Source organism: Pongo pygmaeus, chromosome 2, assembly GCF_028885625.2.
Source record: "Pongo pygmaeus isolate AG05252 chromosome 2, NHGRI_mPonPyg2-v2.0_pri, whole genome shotgun sequence".
NCBI classification, from domain to species: domain Eukaryota; kingdom Metazoa; phylum Chordata; class Mammalia; order Primates; family Hominidae; genus Pongo; species Pongo pygmaeus.
This window is the reverse complement of record NC_085930.1, coordinates 89310699-89333519: the sequence shown is the minus strand read 5'-3', so window position 1 is coordinate 89333519 and position 22821 is coordinate 89310699. Positions and strand designations below refer to the sequence as shown.

Sequence of the window (22821 nt, the reverse complement as noted above, 5' to 3'; positions counted from 1 at the left end):
AAATTCTGCATAAGCCCCCTCTAGCCCCTTACCTCATTGTCATGTGGCGGCAGCTGGTGTAGTAGCTGCTTGATTCGCAGTTTCTCTCCAGGACTGTTGACATAAGGGACTTTCTCTTCTGGGAGACAGCTATAGTACTGGTGTACCTGAAGGACAGAAAGCATATAGATGACTTGCCCATTACTCAAACCATGTGCCTATTCCCACTTACTGGGAAGATGATTCCCCCAGCAGGATGTAACTGACTTCTGCTGCTGTCCTGACCCTTTATGAAAGTCAACAGCAGATGAGTTCCCTATGGTATAAGCAGAGAAATTCATCCTTAAAGCAAGAGTCAGGCAAATCATCCATATCCGGGATTTTTCCCTCTCTCTGTGAGGGAAAAATAAAGCCAGTAAATTTTCCCAGAAACAGAGAATTCAGCAGACATGCTGGTGAACCAGAGGGTAGGGCTTTCTCGGCAGACTCCCCTGAGAGCTGGCTTTACCATTTTCTCTGTTAGTCTCCAGCATGTGACGTGCCTCCCCAGCCAAAGGGATATGTCAGCACCTGCCTCGGCAATGGAGTTAAAGCCAGTCTTTGGCACTCGGCAAACCCCTAGGTACCTCAGCCTCCACCTACATTTAAAGCCCTCCAGGTTTCGAGACTTTTGTAACGCAGGCAGCAGCTGACATCCATCAGAAATAGACTCACTAAATCTGGGATGCAGAGCATGTAATTAAAAATTGTCACTAACATGAGGATTTTTGCACATCCCAGAACATTCCTGTTTACGACTGTTAGGACATATTCTTGTACTTTATGAGGCTCATTCAACCCTAACAACAACTGGGGAAAGCACCAAGCAGCTAATTTTGCCTGAGAAAAGAAAACAGACATTCCACCATTCAGCCACATGCAAAACTAGAGAAAGAAAAAACTGGCTAATACAGAAGGTATGTTATTATATAGGAGAGGCAAAAAAAAAAAAAATAATAATAATCTCACAAGCCCAGATGACATCATGGAAAATACTCTCAAGCATCTCTTATTTAACAACATGACCACCTCTTGCGAAACAAGGCATTCATTCAACAAATGGAGAAGATGGAAGACTGGGGGCTCTGAAAGTCATCATATTTGGCCGGGCATGGTGGCTCACACCTGTAATCCCAGCACCTTGCGGGGCTGAGGCGGGCGGGAGAACCACCTGAGGGTGGGAGTTTGAGACCAGCTTGGCCAACATGGTGAAACCCCGCCTCTACTAAAAGTACAAAAATTAGCCTGGCCTGGTGGCGCATGCCTGTAATCCCAGCTACTCAGGAGGCTAAGGCAGGAGAATTGCTTGAACACGCCACAGCCTGGGCAACAGAGCGAGACTCTGTCTCAAAAAAATAATAAAAATAAAAAAAATAAAATTTGTTACATTCTACAAACTTGATCTAAACTTGGTCTAATTCCTTTGCATTTAGGGAGCCGTGGGTATGAACACATGTTTTGGGAATGCTGGGATGAAGAGTTGCGAAAGCTCTGTCTACTTTGATCTCCAGAAACTAAGTCATAAATGTTAGAAGAGGGGGTGAAAAGGCTTTGTCATGACAAGGCCTTAAAAAATGTGAAAGCTATCTTTGTTTTCATAACTAATGATGGTAACCATTAACCATCATGTGCCTATCATCCTTTTAATCAAATCCCAGAGGCAACTATAAAAAGAATTCTTGTCCTAGACTAGCTAGATTTCCAAAGGCAGGGTCTGTATAAGCCCCTCCCTATAGGCAGTTGGCAGAGAACTATGCCCAGGGGCAGGAATGAATGGTGCCAGGTTCTGAAGACAGCCCACTGTTGACCAGTACTCTGAGAAGAAGTAAAAGCCCAGATCACTAGTTAGTTTGGGATTAGAAGCTGGCAACTTGCCTATTAGAGACTTGCACAGCATTCCATCCTCAGAAGAGTCTCTGTGCCATATGCCTCATCAGGCAAAGGCCAGGTATAAAAAAGCAGGCCCAGTCTCATGTCTTGGGGAATGGGCTTTGACTCCCAAGTCAGAAGATTGCTTGTAGAAAGGCCTTGTTCCATCATTACTTTGTCATTCTCACAACTTCCATTGTCGTTATGGAACATTAGGGACAATTGCTAATATGAGATGAATTACTATGGATGCTTGAAAATGCAGAGTCTAGTTGCGGTTCCATCAACCCTCCTCTTAATCACCTCTAATTACTCACATACCCCCTGCCCATTGCCTAGAGCACAGTCAGGCCTGAGAGCCCTTCTGAACTGGTACTTTGAACCAAGCCCTTTCTGATGCTGTCTAAGGCTGGCCCAAGTTGGAATCTTCCCTGCACCCTCTAGGGCATGGCCAGTAGATCTGGACCTCGAGTCAAGGCTCTGTTGTTTCCCATCTCTGGGTTCCTGAGCAAGTTATGTGGCTGTTCAAAATACTCATCATAAGACTGTGATGATTAAATGAGAGTGTAGGCACAAGCATGTGGCTCTTAATAAAAATAAATAACATGAATACATGACAACAGTTATACTATCAAGCCTGGCCTACTCTAAACAGAACAATCCAGATGCTTCCTGGACTAGGTCTTGCTCTGCCACCCAGGCTGGAGTGCAGTGGTGTGATCATGGCTCACTGTAGCCTTGACCTCCTGGGCTTAAGCACTCTTCCCACCTCAGAGTAGCAGGAACTACCAGCGCATGCCACCATGCCTGGCTAATTTTTAAAATATTTTGGAGAGACAGGGTCTTGCTATGTTGACCAAGTTGGTCTTGAACTCCTGGGCTCAAGCTATTCTCCTGCTGTGGCCTTCCAAAGTGCTGGGGTTACGGGTGTGAGCCACCCATCAGGCCCACTTTTGAATGGGCAGCAACACTGCTGGCTTGTAGAGTGAGACCAAACCCTGAAGCCACTTATATTAGTCAAAGCAAGAAAAATAGGTTGCAAGGAACACAATGGTATTAAAGCTAGTTTGACTTCAGGGGAAAAACGGCAAACTGTTATAAAGGGGGGTGTGTGTGTGCGTGTGTTTTGTTTTGTTTTTGTTTTTAGAAACTTAGCCATGTATATAAAAGGGTCTCATGAGGAAACAGAATATGCCACTGGAAGGTGATTGTACCAAGTTTCTGTTCTCTCTGAGCCCAGTGTCCTCTTACCTCTGCTCTCTTCTCTTCCTGCAGATCTGCTTCTCACCTTCTCAAAGGTTAAGCTTTCCCATAGCACTTGAGTTTGCACAGCATCAGTTCAAGAGTCTGTCCTAGAGTGACTCGCTTTTCTCAATTCCAAATTCCCCAGAGAAGGACCCTGATTACCCTGTCTTGGGCAGTATCCACACCCAGAAATGAGATTAAAGACATTCAATACTTTGAAAATTGGAGAATAAATGAATCCCAACATGACATGACTGAGTGAAGGTGTAGCCAGCAGTGATGGAGGACTCTGGAGAAACTTAGGAGTAAATAAGTCCCCCAGTGTGCTGAGATCCATCCTAAAGACTGAATTCTGAAGTCAACAGAGGCAGTGACTACTCTTTGGGAACACAGCTCTATCTTTCCTGGACATCTTTTATAATTCAAGCCTACTGATAACCACTCAAAATTATTCCAGTAATTCCTCAAATATAGAATATGCTAGAATATCTTCTCACAAGGCAACTAATACTTTGATGGATGACTTAAGAACTTACCTAGGTAGCAAGATGGCCCATTTCTAAAATAAATAAGTTAATATTAATTAACAACCTACCAAATCACTCCCATATCACATGGTAGGTGATGTGGCTTGCTCTGAGGAAGGAGAATGAGTTAGTCCTTTCAGGACTTCCAATCCTCTTCAAAGTCCATTGAAGTCCAGGAGAAAAACGCATCCCTCTAATGTTAGCTTTGTGTCGCCTCCTGGTGTTTAGATGCTGGACTTTCCAAATTTTTCACTGGGCAAAGGGGATTAACAGATGGATGGGAGGGAGGAAGAAACAGCTCTCCTGAATTCTTTGGCTGGATACAGGAATGCTGCCTGCATTTTCCTCTGGCATTCTCCACAATGAAACTACTGTATGGCCCAAAACAAACATCAAGTGAACCAAGGGTAATGGGAAAATACTGAGTATACTTTCTGGCACTACACAAATTAAATTTGGCACAATCCCTGAAAATCCTGCAGATTGTTCATTTTAGTCCAAACATGTTTCACTTGTTCATTTTTTGGAGTAAATAAGCAAATCCAATAGAATTTTGTCAATGATGATCATTACCAAGCTATTACCCATTATGCTGATAACTGTATTTTTCATTCTGTGTGTATTGAGCATATTTATTCAAAAGCATGTCTGTTCAATGTGCTAAAGACTTCGCTCCATTTAGACATCCCCAGATAAAGGTGCCCTGTGATTCCACCCCGGGTGAAATCATACTAGGTAACTTTCACCTAAACAAAAGCATTTTGAACACAATAAACTGGCTTATGAAAATGAAATAGCTGAAGGCCTTTATTTAAGGTGTAACTCTGCAACAGGAAAGGTTTGGCAGCAACTTCAGTGTGTGTCAGACAGATCGCAAGCGCTTTAGTCAGTGCGCAAATGAAGTCTACAAAGCAAAGCCTCGCCCAGCTGGAAAGATGAGGCTTGTTGGAAGGAACTGCACGTTTGACAGCATTTCTGCCTGGGCAGAAAGATGGAGCCTGGAGAAGCAATGACTCTGCATTTGGGAGAAAAGTGTACTAAAACTAAGCTGATTTTTTTTTTTATAAAGAAGTGTGCAAAGCACTTTATTTAGAGCACTGGTTCTCAAACTATAGCTTGCATCAGAATCACCTGGAAGGCCTGTTAAAACACAGATTTCTAATTTAGTAGGCCTGGGATGGGGACATTTGCATTTCTGACTCCTCTTCAGGTCCTGCTGTTAGTCCAGGGAACACACTTTGTGAGTTTTAGAGCTTTCTATTGTTTTCTCTCAACAACCAACATTATGCAGTTGCCAGGCAAATGGTAGGATTCCCCTTTTCTTCAAGAGACCTAGGAAGCCCAGAAAAGGGAAGAGAACTTGTTGGACCTCACCCAATTTTTCAGGTGTCTCCTTCCACACCTAGATATATGATTCAGCAGGGGATTCCACCAGCTCTGGCAAGAACAAGAAATCCTAAGGGCAAAGTGCTCACATTTTTGGATGGCAACATTTTCCTTATCAAAGCATCCTTATTTTCTTAGAGCAGGAACCCACAAAGGAGAAGTTAGACTTTCTTGGCTGATTTCAGAATCAATTGTTCTTCACCATCTAGATGGGGAGGGGGCCCAATATTTTGGCTTCCCTGGGCCACACTGGAAGAAGAAGAATTGTCTTGAGCCACACACAAAATACACTAACACTAATGACAGCCGATGAGCTTTAAAAAATTGCAAAAAAAACTCATAATGTTTTAAGAAAGTTTATGAATTTCTGTTGGGCCGCATTCAAAGCCATCCTGGGCTGCATGCGGCCTGTGGACCACGGGTTGGACAAGCCTGATCTGAATGAAGGAAGCGGTCATCGAACTATTGACTTACTGAGTGACCCTAAGGCTTGAAGCGTTTTTATATACAGTATTTCATAAACCTTCTGCACACTCTGGAGGTGGGTATTTCATACTCATCAGATTGAATATCACATAGTTACAAAGTGAGAGAGCCACCTTTGAGCTTGACTTCCCCATCGTCTCCTTCTGTTCTCCTTTATCAAGAAAAAAGAGACTGAAGAGACTGGCAGATGGATGGGAAAGAAGGAAGAAAAAACCAAATCATACCCAGATACAGTAGATTCCCAATAGGTCTGCATGGCTGACCACAGAAATGATGAACACATTTTCCTTTGGTATTCTCCAGAACATAACCAACACACAGCTCCCAAATAAAGCCAAAATGAACAGACAGTAAGTGAAAAATCTCCAAATTACACAGTCTTTCCACAACACCATGGCATGATGGTAAGAGAGTTGTGGCAGAGTTTTCCCAGCCATATCCATTTTTTTTCTTCCTTAACAATACCCTCATTTTACTGAGAGCATCAACATACTCAGCTAAGAATAATATTTCTGCAGCTCCTTAGTAGCTACATGTGGCCTTACATATTCTGGCCAATGACATGGAAGGGTGTGACTTCTGGGAGGCTCTTTTAAAGGAGGCTAGACAGTTGTTAGCCAAGACCTTTTTTTGCCCATTCCCCCTTCTTTCTGCTTCCTGTCTGGAATGTAAACACAATGGCTTAGAGCTCCAGCAGCCATCTTGTGTCATGAAGTAACCTTACAAATGGGAATGGAAGCTGTAATCTGAGGATAGTAGGACAGAAAGTTATGAGCCTGGACTTCAAAAAATTTTTAAAATTTTTATACCATGGAGCCACCAGACCAACCCTGGATTGCCTTTCTCTGAACTTCTGAGTGAGAAAAATAAACTATTTCTTTATTTACAGTCTCTGTTGCTAGGAAGTGAATGCAATTCCTAAATGATACAGCAGTGGTTTTCAAACAGTAGCATACTTTAGAATCATCTGAGGCCTTTATTAAAGATGATTGCCATTTTCATCCCTCTGAGTCTGAAAAGGAGGCCAGAACTATGCACTCTTAACACCTCAGACCACGCCAGGAGAAACACTAGTTTAAGGAAAGGGCAAACACAACCACAAGGTAAAGGCCAACCCTCCTGAAGTGTAATCTCAGACATGAGCTGATACATTTGGAAGGTTTTATAAAATCCAACTTAACCCAGGGACTAATTCGAACACTGATCCTTTATTTCACATTCCCCCTCACCTGCAGTTTGAGAAGCTTGGAACCTTGTTTAATCTACCTCAATTCGGGGAGGTAATATCTAAAATGCACCTGAGCATCTCAGAAGGCAGGTTGTACAGAGAAGGGAAAGATGCTGCCTGAATTTGCTGCACGTGGTGGTCTTTAAAATAGTACACAGTGGTTCCCAAATGGGGACCTGGAGGATCATCAGGTAGCATTACAGCTGTGAGCAAATAGGGATAGGCTGCTCATGAGGGCCTCTGTGTTCATTTTGCCCCTATTTGCCAGAATTTCATTACCCAAGCAATAGGAAAAAAGTGCCGTTAAGTGGCATTTAAGAGGTGAAATTGTACCAAGTTTGGCTCCTTCCCTTTTCTCCTGGAGACCCACATTATAATTTTAATTGGTTTACTCAGGAAGCAATTTAGGAAACAACAGTCTAATGCCTAATGCCTAAACAATGTCTCCATCATGTTGAACTCCCCTAGGATTAGGATCAAAATCAGAAATAAAAGCTCATTTGCATTATTTTCAAAGAAGAATCTTTCAAAGACTCCTTTCTTTTGTTCACACTTCATGTCTAATTCAACAGTGATTCTTGTTGGATGTCGGTTCAAAACATATCCAGAATCCAGTCATTTGCCACCACCCCTGCAGGACCAGTCTAGCTATGACTAAGTGCTCGCCTGAGCTATTGCTGTGGCTGCTTCTGGACCCGGCTTTCACCTTTGTGCCTCTGCAGTCGACTCTCTATTCAGCAGCAATAACAACTCCATTGGAATATAAACCAGGGTGTGTCACTGCTCTGCTCAAAACCCTGGTTGGTCTGGGTGCAGTAGCTCATACCTGCAATCATCCCAGCACTTTGGGAGGCTAAAGCAGGATGATTGCTTGAGCCCAGGAGTTCGAGACTGGCCTGGGAAACAAAGGTAGACCATGCCTCTAGAAACACTTAAAAAAAAAAAAACAAAAAAAAAACAGCCTGGCTGTGGTGGTGCACACCTGTGGTCCCAGCTACTCTGGAGGCTGAGCTGGGAGGATCACTTGAGCCTGGGAGGTTGAGGCTGCAGTAAGCAGCGAATGCGCCACTGCCCTCCAGCCTGGGTGACAGAGCGAGATTCTATCTCAAAAAAAACCAAAAACAAACAAACAAAGGAAAAACCTCAAAACCCCCCAGAACAACAACCCTGGATTATCTCCCATGCCTCTATAATGCAAAGCCAAAGTCTTCACTATAGCATCATGACCCCACCGCCTTACAACCTGGTTGACTCTGTCTCTTACCATGTTCCTTTTGTTCAGGTCTTTTGCTCACAATGACCTCCTTGCTGTTTCTTTCACCTCATGGCCTTTACACCAGCCATTCCCTCGGCCTGAAAGGTTATTCCCCCAGATATTTACATGGTGTCATCCTCCTTTCTTCCAGTCTTTGCTCAATGGCCACCTTAGCTGCCTTCCTTGACTATCCTAATAAATTAGCACCTCTATCCCTTATCTTCCAACCCAGTACTTCTCAAATGGGGGCAATAATACCCCCGAGAGATATTTGACAATGTCTACAGATATTTTTTGTTATTGCAACTTGGGGATGGAGCCGCTTTGGCATATATAGCGGGTAGAGGCCAGGGACGCTGCCGAACTTCCTACAATACATGGGTCAGCCCCAACAGCAAAAGATCCCCATCAAAATGCCAACAGTGCTGAAACTGATAAACTCTTCATCTGCTTTTTGTCAAAGAACTTACCAGTTGTTGACAAATGATCTATTTGTTTGTTGACTTTCTCTTCCCTCTAGAATGTGAGTACTTAGGACTGTGTTTGCTGTATACTCCTAGAAGAGGGTCTGGCATGTACCAGATACTCAATAAGTGTTTGTTGAATGGATGCAGGCTATATTCAAACCTTACATTTCTAGCTGTCTGGGTTATTAGAGGATCTAGACAGACACATACAGCAAGAGAATAAACAAGTGAGATTTCAAGAGGAACCAGAGTAAAACTCATTAAGCTTCTCTTTCATTCCATCAAAGCATTTGCTTTTTCACCAAAGATTAGTGCTGTGGGGTGGGTGGAGGAGATGCTAAGTAAAGGATGCATGGAATAACTGTCAATATACTGTTTATTTCAGAGGAAGTGACAAAAGCGACACCCATTTGTATTTGAAGCCAGAGAATTTCTTTCAAGTTGAGTTAACTTTGTTTGAACAAATTAAGGAAAATAATTATGTTATGCCCTAAGCCGGTACCATAATTCAAAATCACATGAGTTGCTTTGCTCCTATGCCTGTTCGTTCTCACATGCCCACTCTTTCCAACCCTGTTTATTATTTTATTTAGAATATTAAACTTCAATGTTTTGTTAGAAAATACATTCCATTTAGTTTGGAGCATTATCTGACATTTATTTTATCTTGTGTTAAAGAAAAAGTTGCAGAAATGGAAGAACTTGGGGTTTGAACATTTTCTACTTAAGCTACACTTAAATAGACTCCCTCACCCCAATTTTGTCAAAACACCCTTTGCAGATTGTCTACACATTTGCATATATGCCCTATTAAAAATTCCCCAACAGTTGCTAACTTCATTTGACAACAGTTTCAATACTGCCTTTAGATAAAATACACACATACATAAGTATGAAAAAAGCAGGATGGCAGTTTCTTATAGAGGTAATTACCTGTTTGGATTCTGGAGTCAGATTGTTTGGGTTCCAATAACGGATGTAACACTTACCATCTGCATGTAGTTGGGCAAGTTATTTTATCTCTTGTAGAAAGTTAATATCTCCATCTGTAAAATGGGGACAATAATATCTACCTTGAAGCATTAATAAGAGGCTCAAATGCTATCGTGTAACTAACGAAGAGAGAGGCACAGGCTGAAGGCTCTATATTTCTTGGCTTTGAAGTAGTCTAATGCATAATTCATAAATGTCTATGTTATAAACAGAATTGTGTACCCCCTGTGATTCACATATCAAATCTCTAACCCCTATGTGTGACTATATTTATAGATAGGGCCTTTAAGGAGGTGATTAAGGTTAAATGAGGTCATAAGGCTGGGGCCCTATTCAATAAGACTGGTGTCCTTGTAAGAAAAGGAAGAGATAACCAGGAGCGTGCACAGAGAAAAGGCCATCTGCAAGCCAGGAAGAAAAGCCTCACCAGAAATCAACCCTGCTGACACCTTGATCTTGAGCTTTTGGACTCCAGAACTGTGAGAAAATAAATTTCTGTTGTTTAAGCCACCCAGTCTGTGCTATTCTGTTATGTTATCTGTGATACACAAGCATAAGGAACCGTTGAGTGCTTGTGGGGAAAGAACACACACATGAATGAGAAACCACCCCTAGGTGGAAAGAGGTTATATTTGGCAGAGGGTACAAGACAAGTAGACAAATGACTACAATACAAAGTTAAAATAATGCAAAAGCCATAAGAGGTAGACAAAAACACTACAAAGATTCAATAAAAAATAAGTTAGGTACTGATTTGTAGCATTTGCCAATTTCCATAGGGTATGTGATCCCACTGTGAATCCCACATTCAAGCTACCAATGTGATGTCATTGGATGTGGAATTGGGAAGAGCTATACATAGCATACCATCACACAGCACTCCCACTATACAGATATAATAGGCAAAACAGTCTCAAGAACATAGATAACAGTGGAATAGGATAAATTAATTAGAAAGTGATGAATTTCAAGTATTTATCATCTTTAAAAAATATAATTTATTTAATTATAAGTTTATATAATTAAATTTTCATAATGGCTGTATTTAACAACTGATTTACAAAATTCCTGAAAACTGACCAATTGGCTCTTGCAAGGCAGTATGAGGCCGGCTCTAGCATATCACCGTCAGAAGCTTAAATGGCCGGTATCCTTGGCAAATTCTCTTTTAAAAAGTAAAAAGAGCAGTAGAAGAGCTGTAAAGGAGTTTAAACAGCTAAAGAGCACTTCAAAGAGTATGATGACAACTTATCTGTTGCCGAACTCTGTCTTCAACAGTCCCAACAAATCACACATTAAGCCAAGTTGTCTATCTCAGCTGACACATACTTCAGAGTAGTCACAGCTCTTCTGTCTCTCAGTCTTTACCAAATCCCCAGAATTTTGCCCTTTCTCTAAACTACCCTTTTCTTTTCTCCCTTCCTGTTTTCTTTCTAAACTCCCAGGAATAATAAGAACTGATGAACACTCACAATTATTTATGTATTGGCAGGTGTTTTGTTTTCTCAAAGTAAAGAAGATGTGAGTCAAACATAGTGTAGTTCCCCATGAAGAAGAAAAACAACAACAAAACCCCCGCCCAAACCTTAATAAAACTCCTTTTTTATGCTAGCACGTTGTTATCAAACTGTGTTCTAGTAGGCCAGTGATTCTTACTTAATAGAGAAAAAAAAGATTCTCCGCTTTGGGAATAGCTACTCCAGTATCAACTAACTTAATATTTACCTACAGTATAGGACAAAGAAACTGATGTTGAATGTTTGAGTCCTAACCATGACAAATTCTAAATGTGCAAAATTTGGCCAAGTTAACTACCTTCTCTGGGCTTCAGTGTCCTTATCTCTAGGACTAGAATAATTGTATTCATCTCATAGAGTTACTGTGAGGATTTAAAGTGATGAAAAGGTGGCTCCTGCATGCACTGAAGATGGTGGCCACTGTGGGAAGGTTGTTTCAGGCTTCGGTTGCCTGACATGTGCACACCATCCTGTCTCTGCAGTCCTTAGGCCTGTGGCTTCTGGAGAAAACATGCTTGACAAACATATTGTGGTCTGATTCTGGTCGAGCAGAATTCGCCTTTGGCACAAGTTTCCTCATACCATGCACTTGCTGTCGCTCTATTTTAAAGGTACAGCCTTTGTCAATGGAGAGTTTAAAGATCTAAGCCTTGATGATAATAAGGGGAAATGTTTGGTGCTTTTCTTCTATCCTTTGGATTTCACTTTTGTGTGTCCACAACAATTTCTTGCTTTTAGTGATAAAGAATGAATTTTACAATGTGAACTGTGAAGTTGTTGCAGTCTTAGTGGATTCCCACTTTAGCCATCTTGCTTGGATAAATATACCAAGAAAGAATGGTGGTTTGGGCCACATGAACATCACACTTTTGTCAGATTTAACTAAACACATTTCCCGAGACTATGGTGTGCTGTTAGAAGGTCCTGGTTTGCACTAAGAAGAGTCTTCATAATTGACCCCATGAATTTATCAACCATTTGAGTGTCAGTGACCTCCCAGTGGGCTAAAGCGTGGAAGACACCCTCTTCTTGGTAAAGGCATTCCAGTTTGTAAAAAACCCATGGAGAAGTCTGCCTTTAGGACACTAGAGTCTCCTAAAATTAAGTCAAATCAAACTGTTTCCAAAGAATACTTTGAGAAGGTAAATCAGTAGATCACCCCATGTGTATCTGCACCTTCTCACCACAGAGAGGAACCCCAGTTAGAACCTGCTTTTAGCATTTCAAAGATGATTATTTTTGTAGAAGGCAAAGAACCTATTATGCTTGTATTCATAAACACTACTCTAAATGTTTTGTTTTTGTAATACTGGCTAAGGTTTTTTAAACATGGTTAGTTGCTAGTATAAGGAGTCTTTAGTGGAAATATCTTGATGACTAGCTAGTTAGTTTCTACAGAACACTAGTTCACCTATTTCTTAGATCATGTCTTCAATGGAAACACTCTTCTTTCTTGGCCTTATTTGAATATTTGTCTACACCAAAGTAGTACAACAAGCATTACAAGCTTCTGATCAAGGGTCCCGAAATTTTCTTCCTGAATTTCTTCATATGAAACTGAATTTTTTTAAATTAACAAAGATCGCAGCTTTAAGTTCCCTTAGATTTATAGTTTGGTCATTTTGTTCATGACATCTACATACGTTTCTAGATATTGACCGGTGTAATTGATTATACAGGATATTTATTGAATCCAGGTATTGCATTTTGAAATTATTACAATTATTTTCTTTGCTAGTGTTCAATATAAAATATAATAAAAATAAACATATTTCAAAATAAAGTGACAAAAGAATGAAAATACACTGTGAACTATGAGGCTGTACATAATTGTCAGATTAGTTTTATTATTATTAAAAATAACAACAAAACTAGAAATTAGAATTGCTTTGGGCTGCTAGTAATCATGACCTAAGAATAGTGGCCTAGGACTGGTTTGGCATTTTATAAAAACCATGAAGCATCTAGGCTCTTCCTGTCTTTCTGTACCCACCATCCATGTGTTAGTGACATCTATGCTCAAAATTGCAAAATGGCTACTGGAGTCTCAACCATCACATTCATGTTCCAGGTAAGAAGGTGGGTAAGGGTAAGAGGCAGATGGATCAACAACATTTAAAGAGTTTTACTAGAAGTACTAACCTCCTATTTATAATTCCTTGAATAGGACTAGCTGCAAGGGAAGCTAGGAAACAGGGTCCTTAGTAGGGCATACTGCTGCCCAGAATACAATCAGGTTCCGTTAGTAGGAAAGGAGGAGATGCTAAAACTGGGTGACACCTAGCAATCTGTCTCCAAAGAATATCTGAATTTTGAGTTATCTGTTTCTTATGTGGAGTCCTTAGGAGTGTCCTACATGGTATCTTTTCTGTGCATTTTAAATCTTGTTTTTGATTCTGCACTTCACATATAACATAATTAGTCCATTACCCCCCTCTATTATTATTAGTTTCACAGGGTTATGCAAAGCCAGTCTGAATAAAGTTTAGAAAGCAAAGACAGAAGGAATTCTAGGACCAATTCAAGTTTTCAAGTGTCCAAAGTGATTCATAATGACACATGCTATAATCCAAAGAAAGAATTCTTTTTATAAGAGACTGGAGCTTGCTGATCACAGGACATTGTTGGAAACACATTTTAGAATACAGGTAACCTTTGTTTCAAGTCAGTTCATTTAAGGCAGTTTCATTTCTGCACATTAAATACATGATTGAGAAATGACCAGAAAATATGAAAATGAAGAAACTCACTTATACATTACAAAGGATATATTTCTGACTACCATGGCTACTTTCAGCCTGAGTAACTTGCCTTGCCCGCTAAGTTTCAAATGGATCATAAAAACAATTGTGAGAATTCGGTCTTTCCTGTTCCAAAACACCAAAAGATCAGTGAGGGTAATACCTTGGCCTGCGGGTTATAGTTTGCATATAGCCATAAAACCCTAAAGGGCCTATATTATGCCACTTTAGAGAAACAGACAGGAAAGATGGTTTGGTTTGGATGAGCTAGAGTATGCCACAAATCTCAAACACCACCAAAATATCACTAGTTTTGTACTGCAGTGTTTTTTAATTAAAATTTTTTATTATGGTATATATATATCACAAGATTTGCCATTTTAACCTTTTTTTTTTTTTTTTTTTGAGACGGAGTTTCACTCTTATTGCCCACGCTGGAATGCAATGGCGTGATCTCGGCTCACTGCAACCTCTGTCTCCCAGGTTCAAGTGATTCTCCTGCCTCAGCCTCCCGAGTAGCTGGGATTACAGGCACTCACCACCATACTCGACTAGTTTTTTGTATTTTTAGTAGAGACAGGGTCTCACCATGTTGGCCAGGCTGGTCTCGAACTCCTGACCTCAGGTGATCCACTTGCCTCAGCCTCCCAAAGTGTTGGGATTATAGGCATGAGCCACCATGCCTGGCCTCATTTTAACCATTTTTAAGTGTACAGTTCAGTGGCACTGGGTACACTCACAATGTCATGCAATCATCACCACTATCTCATCACAAAATTTTTCATCATGTTAAACAGAAACTCTACACCAAATAAATAATAATTCCCCATTTCTCCTCCCCTCAGCCCCTGGTAACCTCTAATTCACTGTCTATCTCCATGAATCTGCCTAGTCTAGATACTTCATATAAGTGGAAGCATGCAATGTTCGTCGTTTGTGTCTGCTTATTTCACCTAGCATGTTTCCAAGGCTAATTTCTGTTGTAGCATGTGTCAGAACTTTGTTTGTGGCTATTATTTCATTGCATGTATATACCACATTTTGTTTATCCATTTTTATCTGTTGACGGAATTTGGGTTGTTTTTACCTTTTGACTACTGTGAATAATGCTTCAGTGAACATTGGCATACAATTATGTTTGAATCTCTGCTTTCAATTATGTTGCATATATACCTAGCGGTGGAATTGCTGGATGATATGGTAATTCTGTTCAGCTTTTAGAGAAACTGCCAAACAGTGCTCCAAAGTGGCTGCACCATTTTACATTCTCACCAGCAATGCACAGAAATTCCAGTTTCTCCACATCCTTACCAACATTTATTTTCCAGTTTTTAAAATTATAACCATCTTAGTAGGTGTGAAGCAGTATCTCATTGTGGTTTTGATTTGCATTATATTAATGACTAATGATGTTGGACATCTTTTCACGTGCTTATCAGCCGACTGTATATCATCTTTGGAGAGATGTTGATTGAAGTCCTTTAGTCATCTTTTAACTGAGTTGTCTTCTTGTTGAACTGTATATATTCTGTATCTTAAACCCTTATCTATACCATGATTTTATTTCTGTCTCACACTGTATCCTCCTATAGGTAGGCAGAGACCCAGGTGATGGGGGCTCCATATGGAGATATGCCTCCATGAGGATGGCAGCAGAGAAAAGGATGGTTGGAGCTGAACACTGGCAGTGAAAAGCTTTTTCCTGGATATGATACATGTGACTTCTGTTCACATTTCATTGGTGAAAGCAAGTCTCATGGATATGCCTAACTTTAAAGGGACTGAGAAAGTACATTCCCCCTTTGTGCCTGGAAGAAGAAGGAACCAACCTTTTGTAAATAGCCATAATCCCTGCCACAGCAGGGAAAGAATAGAGTACTATGTAAACAGGATATTACATTTTGCAAAGGTAAACACAAGTGATTCTCTTTATTCATGGCAGTTATGTGCTATAAAATCACAGCAAACACTGAATTTCTGAATACTAAACATTCCTCCTAGGAGAAATATGGGGTTAGGTTCCTGTGAGCCTCTGGTCCCAACATTTTCATCAACCAATTAATCCATAACCTTGTTTCATGTGTGTTTCTGTTTAAGGGCAACTTACTTAATATGTATTGTTGATTCATTAACATTTAACTTACGGCCAACAGCACTATAACTCGTGCCCAACAGCACTATAACTCATGCCTGACTGAAGATTATCTAACATACATATTTTCTTTCTTTCTTTCTTCCTTTCTTTCTTCTTTCTTCTTTTCTTTTCTCTCTCTCTCTCTCTTTCTTTCAGACTGAATTTCGCTCTTGTCATCCAGGCTGGAGTGCAATGGCACAATCTCGGCTCACCACAGCCTCCACCTCCTAGGTTCAAGTGATTCTCCTGCCACAGCCTCCAGAGTAGCTGGGATTATAGGCATGTACCACCATGCCTGGCTAATTTTGTATTTTTAGTAGAGATGGGGTTTCTCCATGTTGGTCAGGCTGGACTTGAACTCACTACCTCAGGTGATCCGCCTGCCTCAGCCTCCCAAAGTTCTGGGATTACAAGTGTGAGCCACTGTGCCTGGCCTAACATACATATTTGCTCCATAAAGCACATCACAGCCTTCTTGCTTTTAGAAACACTAGATGGCACTTCACTATGCTTGGCGCTATTTTAAACAGTGAAATCACCAACAAAAAGCATAAGATGCAAAAAAGTGGCCCTAAATAGACCACTTGTTTATTCAGTCTGTGAGCTGGAATAAGAAAGCATAGAATTAGCTGTTCTACCTCAGCTGTCCATGTATGCATTGGGCAATTCAAATTTTTTATCCCTCAGTGTATGCCTGTTAATGACCACGAGAGTGCTGCAAATATTGATTTTGAGGTTACAAGTAAAGTCTGCAAATGACCATGAAAGTGCTGCTGCAAGTATTGATTTTGGGGTTACAAACAAATTTTGGCAAGTGGGCACATTTGCAAGTACAGAATCATGAAAAATGGGGATCAACAAAATTATAAACCATTTGATCATCATGCAGTAAAGGGCTGAGCCAGGATTTAAATTTAGGTCTGACTTCAAAGCTCATTCTCTATCCATTTCACCCCACTGTCTCCAAAAACTAGTCAAAGGATTACACTCTGTCCTATGTATTTGATGAATCATTGAGCAGTGTAGTCACAGTTCATTCTTCAAGCTTGCAATTCCTGCTAAAACCTTAAATACTAAACAGGCCAGAGTGGCTGCTTAATCATGAAAGCCACATGGATCAGTTTGAACTCCAAAGAAGGTAGAAATCAACTGCATTACTGAGTAATGTGCATACTTTGAATGTTATGTGCATATGTATATAATGAGGATTATGGGAACTAACTCAGGCTTGGTGAATTTGTTTCCCCTTTGGTCTGTGCAAGAGAAGTTAATGTGCCCAGGTTCGTCCTCAACAAAGGCCATGTGGTCCTTGAAGGGACTGCTCCAATTCCTGAGAGTTATTTATGTATGTATGTGTTTATTTATTTTGTGGTAAAATATACAGAATATAAAATTTAGCATTTTTACCATTTTTCAGCAGCATTAAATACATTCACATTGTTGTGCAACCACTACCACGATCTATCTCCAGAACTTCTTTTATCTTCCCATACTGAAACTCTCTACTCATTAACCACTCACTTCCCGTTCTCCTCCCCTTCAGCCCTTGGAAGCCACCATTTTCCTTTCAGTATCTACAAATTTGACAATTTGAGAGTGATTTTTTTTTTAATAGAGTCTCACTCTGTCACCGAGGCTGGAGTGCAGTGGCACTATCTCTGCTCACTGCAACCTCGACGTCCTGGGTCCAAGCAATTCTCCTGCCTCAGCCTCCTGAGTAGCTGGGATTACAGGCATGTGCCACCACATCTGGCTAATTTTTGTATTTTTAGTAGAGATGGGGTTTCACCATGTTGGCCAGGCTGGTCTCAAACTCCTGACCTCACGTGATCCACTCACCTTGGCCTCCCAAAGTACCAGGATTACAGGCGTGAGCCACTGCCCAGCCGAGAGTGATTTTTATTACGTATTGGGAACAAATGTTTTTCTGTGGTAAATTCTCTGAAATTATGGTGAAAATCAATGGGGAGAAAATGAGTCAGACAGTGTATCTACACTTACATTTAAGTCCTTTCATAAGTAACTTTCCTTCTGTTTTTAATAAGACAATTAAGGATCACAGGGAAGATGCTGGCCCCAGCCATTAGTATCTATAACAAATGAAATGATCTGGGAACTCAGTTGTGTGTAGCATTTTCATTGAGAAGACCTAGGAAATAAATCACCACTGATAATTGGACAAGTTATAGCTTCTGAATTATTAGTCTCAGGCCATTCACTTTATTATATTTTACAGATTATAGAATTCCATTTATACAGTACCTCTTCCTGGCTCACGACAGACTTTCTGATTGCTCTAGGAGTGGCATCAGAAGCAACGAAAGGTGTTAGCCAACAATTGTGAGAGACAAGCACTCAGTATCAATGAGGCTCAGACCCAAAAAAGCAGTTCTGGCAGGCACCCTTCCGCATCCCGACAGTCCCAACATCCAGACTAAAACAATGCTCATCCTCATGCTATCACAGTCTTCATCCAAAACTGGAGATACTGTCAGGTGGTTAGCCAACAACAGTGCCTCACTCTACTAGTGCCCTTTAGTTTTGATTATCTATTATAATTATGTCCTTTCTCTTTGTTGTGTATAGCATGCTTTCCCCTTGTTTTAGTTATTCTACTGAGAGCTCTTCTAGACCCTTTTGGAAACTAGGCATAAAATAGATTGAAAAGAAAAAAAAAAAATCTTAACTCTTCTGCCACATGTTTAGGAAGTAACCTTTGAAAATGGGAGTTTCAGAATCCGTTGTTATGTGTTAAGTGAAGGGAGCAAAGATGTGTGAAAAATAACAGACATAAAATGATCTTAAAATTCTGAGTATTCATATGATTTAGTTTTAAAGAGAAACTACCCAAAATTATATTTTACTTTGGCTTGAGTGAATATGAACCCAAGGTCTGGTGAACTGGTTCAGAAGTATATTGAGATGCAGGCTACTCAAGATGGGAAGAAAAATCTTTCATGGGTAATCTAAGATGTGGTATTAAAACGTGTGTCACAGAAGATCACTATTAAGAAGGAAGACAAAAACGCTGAATAACTGGAGCTTTGTTAAAAGTGAAAGAAGGAGGAAAGCACAGCAAGTGCAAAGGCATGGGGTGGGAGGAAGCTTGGAGTTCTTGAAGAGTGGCCCTATGGTCTGAATGTGTCCTCCCAAATTCATGTGTTGGAAACTTATCCCCAATGCAACAGTGCTGGGAGATGGGACCTTCTGGAAGTTGCTTGGAATAGATTAATGATGACATAAAGAGGACTTGTGGCCAGGCGTGGTTGTGGTCACTCACACCTGTAATTTCAGCACTCTGGGAAGACAAGGTGGAAGATCCTTTGAGTCTGGGTGTTAGAGACCAGCCTGGGCAACATGGTGAAACCTTGTCTCTACAAAAAATACAAAAAGTAGCTGGGAGTGGTTGTGTGCATCTACAGTCCCAGTTACCTGGGAGGCTGAGGTGGGAGGATGGAGGATCACCTGAGTGCAGGGAGGTTGAAGCTGCAGTGAGCTGTGATTGCACCACTGCACTCTGGCCTAGGTGACAGAATGAAACCTTGTCTCAGAAAGAAAAAAAAAAAAGGACTTGCTGGAGTGGGTTCATCTCTTTTGCTCTTCTGCCATGTGGGGACACATTCCCTCTTTTGCCCTTTTGCCTTTCACCACCTGAGGATGCAGCAAGAAAGCCCTCACCAGATGCTGGTGCCTTGATCCTGAACATTTCAGCCTCTGGAATTGAGAGAGAATAAATTTCTGGTCTTTATAAATTACCCTGTCTCAGGTATTCTGTTATAGCAGCACAAAACAGACTAAGACAAGTGGCTAACAGACTAAGACAAGGATCCAGTGTGGCTGGATGTTAAGAAATGGTGAATAGCCACTCTAAGAATAGAAATATATTCTATAGCTTTCCACCAAGCAAAGGAAAATGAAGAAAACTGGGAAGGCATCATTAAAAAAAATAGAACCAAAGAAAACAGAAAAAAGCAGAGGAAAAAAGATAGCAAATACAAAATAAAGTGGTAGGAATGATTATAAAAGTTATCGTAATAAATTTAAATGTATTATACCCATCAATTAAAAGATGGATTATCAGTTTGGAATAATAGGAATGCAATATCCATCATGCGCTGCTTGCAGAGTCCCACTTAAAACCATAAGAAAAGTCTTAAAAGAATGGAAAAGCATAGTCTTGCAATTACTCACCAAAAGAAAGCTAGTATGCAATGTTAGTATTATACAAACCAGAATTTGAACAAATACAATCAGGCAGGATATAAAGGGATGTTACAATTAATAGATCCTTGGTCATTTCAAAATTATTAGTGATACAATTTATTGACCAGTTTTATAATGGCCACCAGTTCACTACTTCTATTCCTGAAAAATATTATGTAGCTGTTCATAAACTTTTTAAAAGTTATTTTGTTAAAATAAACTAAAAATAAATAACACATTTATTTATAAGGAATGTTACAAAAGAATAATCTATCAAAACTATAGTATAACCATACGTTATGTTATATATTATATACTATACCTTGTAGGCACCTAAAAACATAGCCTCAAATGCATAAAGCAAAAACAGAAACACAAGGAAAAACAAATCTATAATTACAGAGAAAGATTTTAAGTTGCCTTCATTTGGCATTGATAGACCAAAAAGGCAAAAGTTATGAAAGCTATAGAGTATATCATAGCAATAGTAATTACTGTTCATGAACTCTATCATCTTTCTTCTAACAATTTGGAAATATTGCCATGTTTATTTTTACTTTATAATGGAAAGAAAATATTTCACATCTTTACATTCCGAATGGGAAAAGAAGCTAGAAGATGCAAAGAAACTTGGTCAAGGCCACTTGATCACTGTCTGAAAACAAACTTTTCTGATTCATGACGTTTTCTGCACTTGAATGTTCTCTTTTCTGTGTATCTTCCCAGTCTACATTCCTTGGGTATTTCCCCTGATGTGGTAGGGGAAGAGTGGTATATTAACTGCTCCCTAAGCACTGGCCCTATGTGACAATGAGCAAGTCACATATGTTCTCTGAGAATGTTTTCTTAAATATTAAATCCAAGGTTTGGGCTTAAGAATTTCGGCTCTGTCTTGTTTTGCTTATATCTTAGAATGCTTTAATTCTTGCCCCCAACATCTATGGACAAGAACTTCAGACTTAGATCTCAGTCTTGCTTCCCCAGATAGGCGTTACCAAGAAAAGTGTTTTCAAAACAATTGGCCATTCTAGTCTGGAAAGATATACATTTCTTGAAATGCCAGGTACTGATTAAGTGCTCTATAAGGCAGGAAACATTACTGTCTTCATTTTATAGGTGAGAAAGAATGACCTCAACAAGGTAAAACAACTTGCTCCAGTTATAAATACAGCTGGACAGTGGCAGAACTGGATCAGGTCCCAGCTGCGTCTGATACCACAGCCATGGCTCTTAATTACTGTGCTTGAGAAACACCACAGTAAATGGTCCCACTGATCGTATTTCAGCAGAACTGTTTCTTTTAGTTATGTTTAGTTATTTTAATTTTATTTTTTTAAGACACAGGGCCTTGCTCTGTCACCCAGCTGTAATGCAATGGTGCTATTATAGCTCACTGCAGCCTTGAACTCCTGAGCTCAAGCAATCTGCCAGCTTCAGCCTCCTGAATGGCTGGGGCTACAGGCCCACACCAATGACTGACTGATTTAAAAAAAAATTTGAGATGGAATCTTGCTATGCTGCCCAGGCTGGTTTCAAACTCCTAGACTCAAGCCATCACTCAAGCGATCCTCCTGTCTCAGGCTCCAAGTAGCTTGGATTACAGGTATGAGTCACTGTTCCAAGCCAGAAGAGCTGTTTCTCATGGCATATTCACCATCCAGATGAATTCTTGACTATCCACACAGCAATGGGGCACAAAAGAAGATGGATGTTTCAAAACTATGTTCAAGCCCAACCTCAAATTTATCCATGTCATTTGACCTCCTCTCTCAACACACATAGAATTGCCAAGTGGTTGGCAAACTTAGTTGGTTGGCACTGCAGCTTTTTTCCCTGGTTGCCTCTCTAAGGCTATGATTCTTGCAATAATTTACAGAATGATGGAAGGGAAAGGAGACTATAATAAAAGCCCAAATGTTAGGGCCTACATGTCAGATATTGTCCTTGGGAACATACAGAGATTAAGTGTTCACAATTTTGATCATCAACCCTGAGGAAATTATTACCTTCTCACCAAACACTGGATCCAGTGAGGATGGAGACAGCACCTCTTTTTTCCTAACACCCTTTGGCAAGAGTCAGAAAGGTTTCTCAGGACCCCAGGATTGTAGGGAAGTTAATGTTTACAGACCCCGCTGGGTTGCTGCTAGAATTTTTGGTATCTTTCAGTAAGTTAGGAAAAGACAGCCTCCCAACTAAGAATTAGAAAAAGTCAGTCCCCAAGCTAGATTATCTGATAAAAGTAATGGCAAAAACAGCAATTACTTTTGTACCACTCTAATAATTGCCATAGCAATAACAACTACCACCACTATTTACTGAGTGCCAACTACGTGTTAGGCACTGTCCTTGGGAGCTTAGAGATTATGAAATGAGCCAGTCTGTGGAACTCATTTTCTTGTGCCATCCATCTGGATGTTGATGAGTTTCTGCCCCAAATCTCCTTTTCATTGTGCATGATTAATACTGAGCAGTTCTTTCTGACAAAAGCTTGGCAAAAGACTTAGCTACTCCCTGAGGCAACTGAAGAAACCTTAGGAAGCCTCCACCATGGGCATGGGAGGAAGCTTGCCTTCCTGTTTGCTAAAGAGTAACTTCATTCATTCATTTATTCAATCACTTTATCGAGGTATCAACATATAATAAATCACATGTAAGTATACAATTTGGTAAGTTCCAACATATGTATATACCCATGAAAGCATCAACATAATCAAGATAGCAAATGTACCTATCACCCCCAGAACTCTCC

General features: G+C 40.3%; 1 protein-coding gene and 1 pseudogene across 5 annotated transcripts in view; one reads left to right on the top strand and one right to left on the bottom strand.

Moving 5' to 3' along the window:
• PRICKLE2 (prickle planar cell polarity protein 2) overlaps positions 1–22821 on the bottom strand; it is a 347003-nt gene that overhangs the window by 64740 nt on the left and 259442 nt on the right. For all 5 annotated transcript variants that reach the window (XM_063661879.1, XM_063661880.1, XM_054482676.2 and 2 more), the window contains one exon: positions 33–146. In XM_063661879.1, the coding sequence (XP_063517949.1) occupies positions 33–146 (114 nt within the window). The remainder of the gene's footprint in view (positions 1–32; positions 147–22821) is intronic.
• LOC129033727 (thioredoxin-dependent peroxide reductase, mitochondrial-like) lies at positions 11402–12145 on the top strand (annotated as a pseudogene).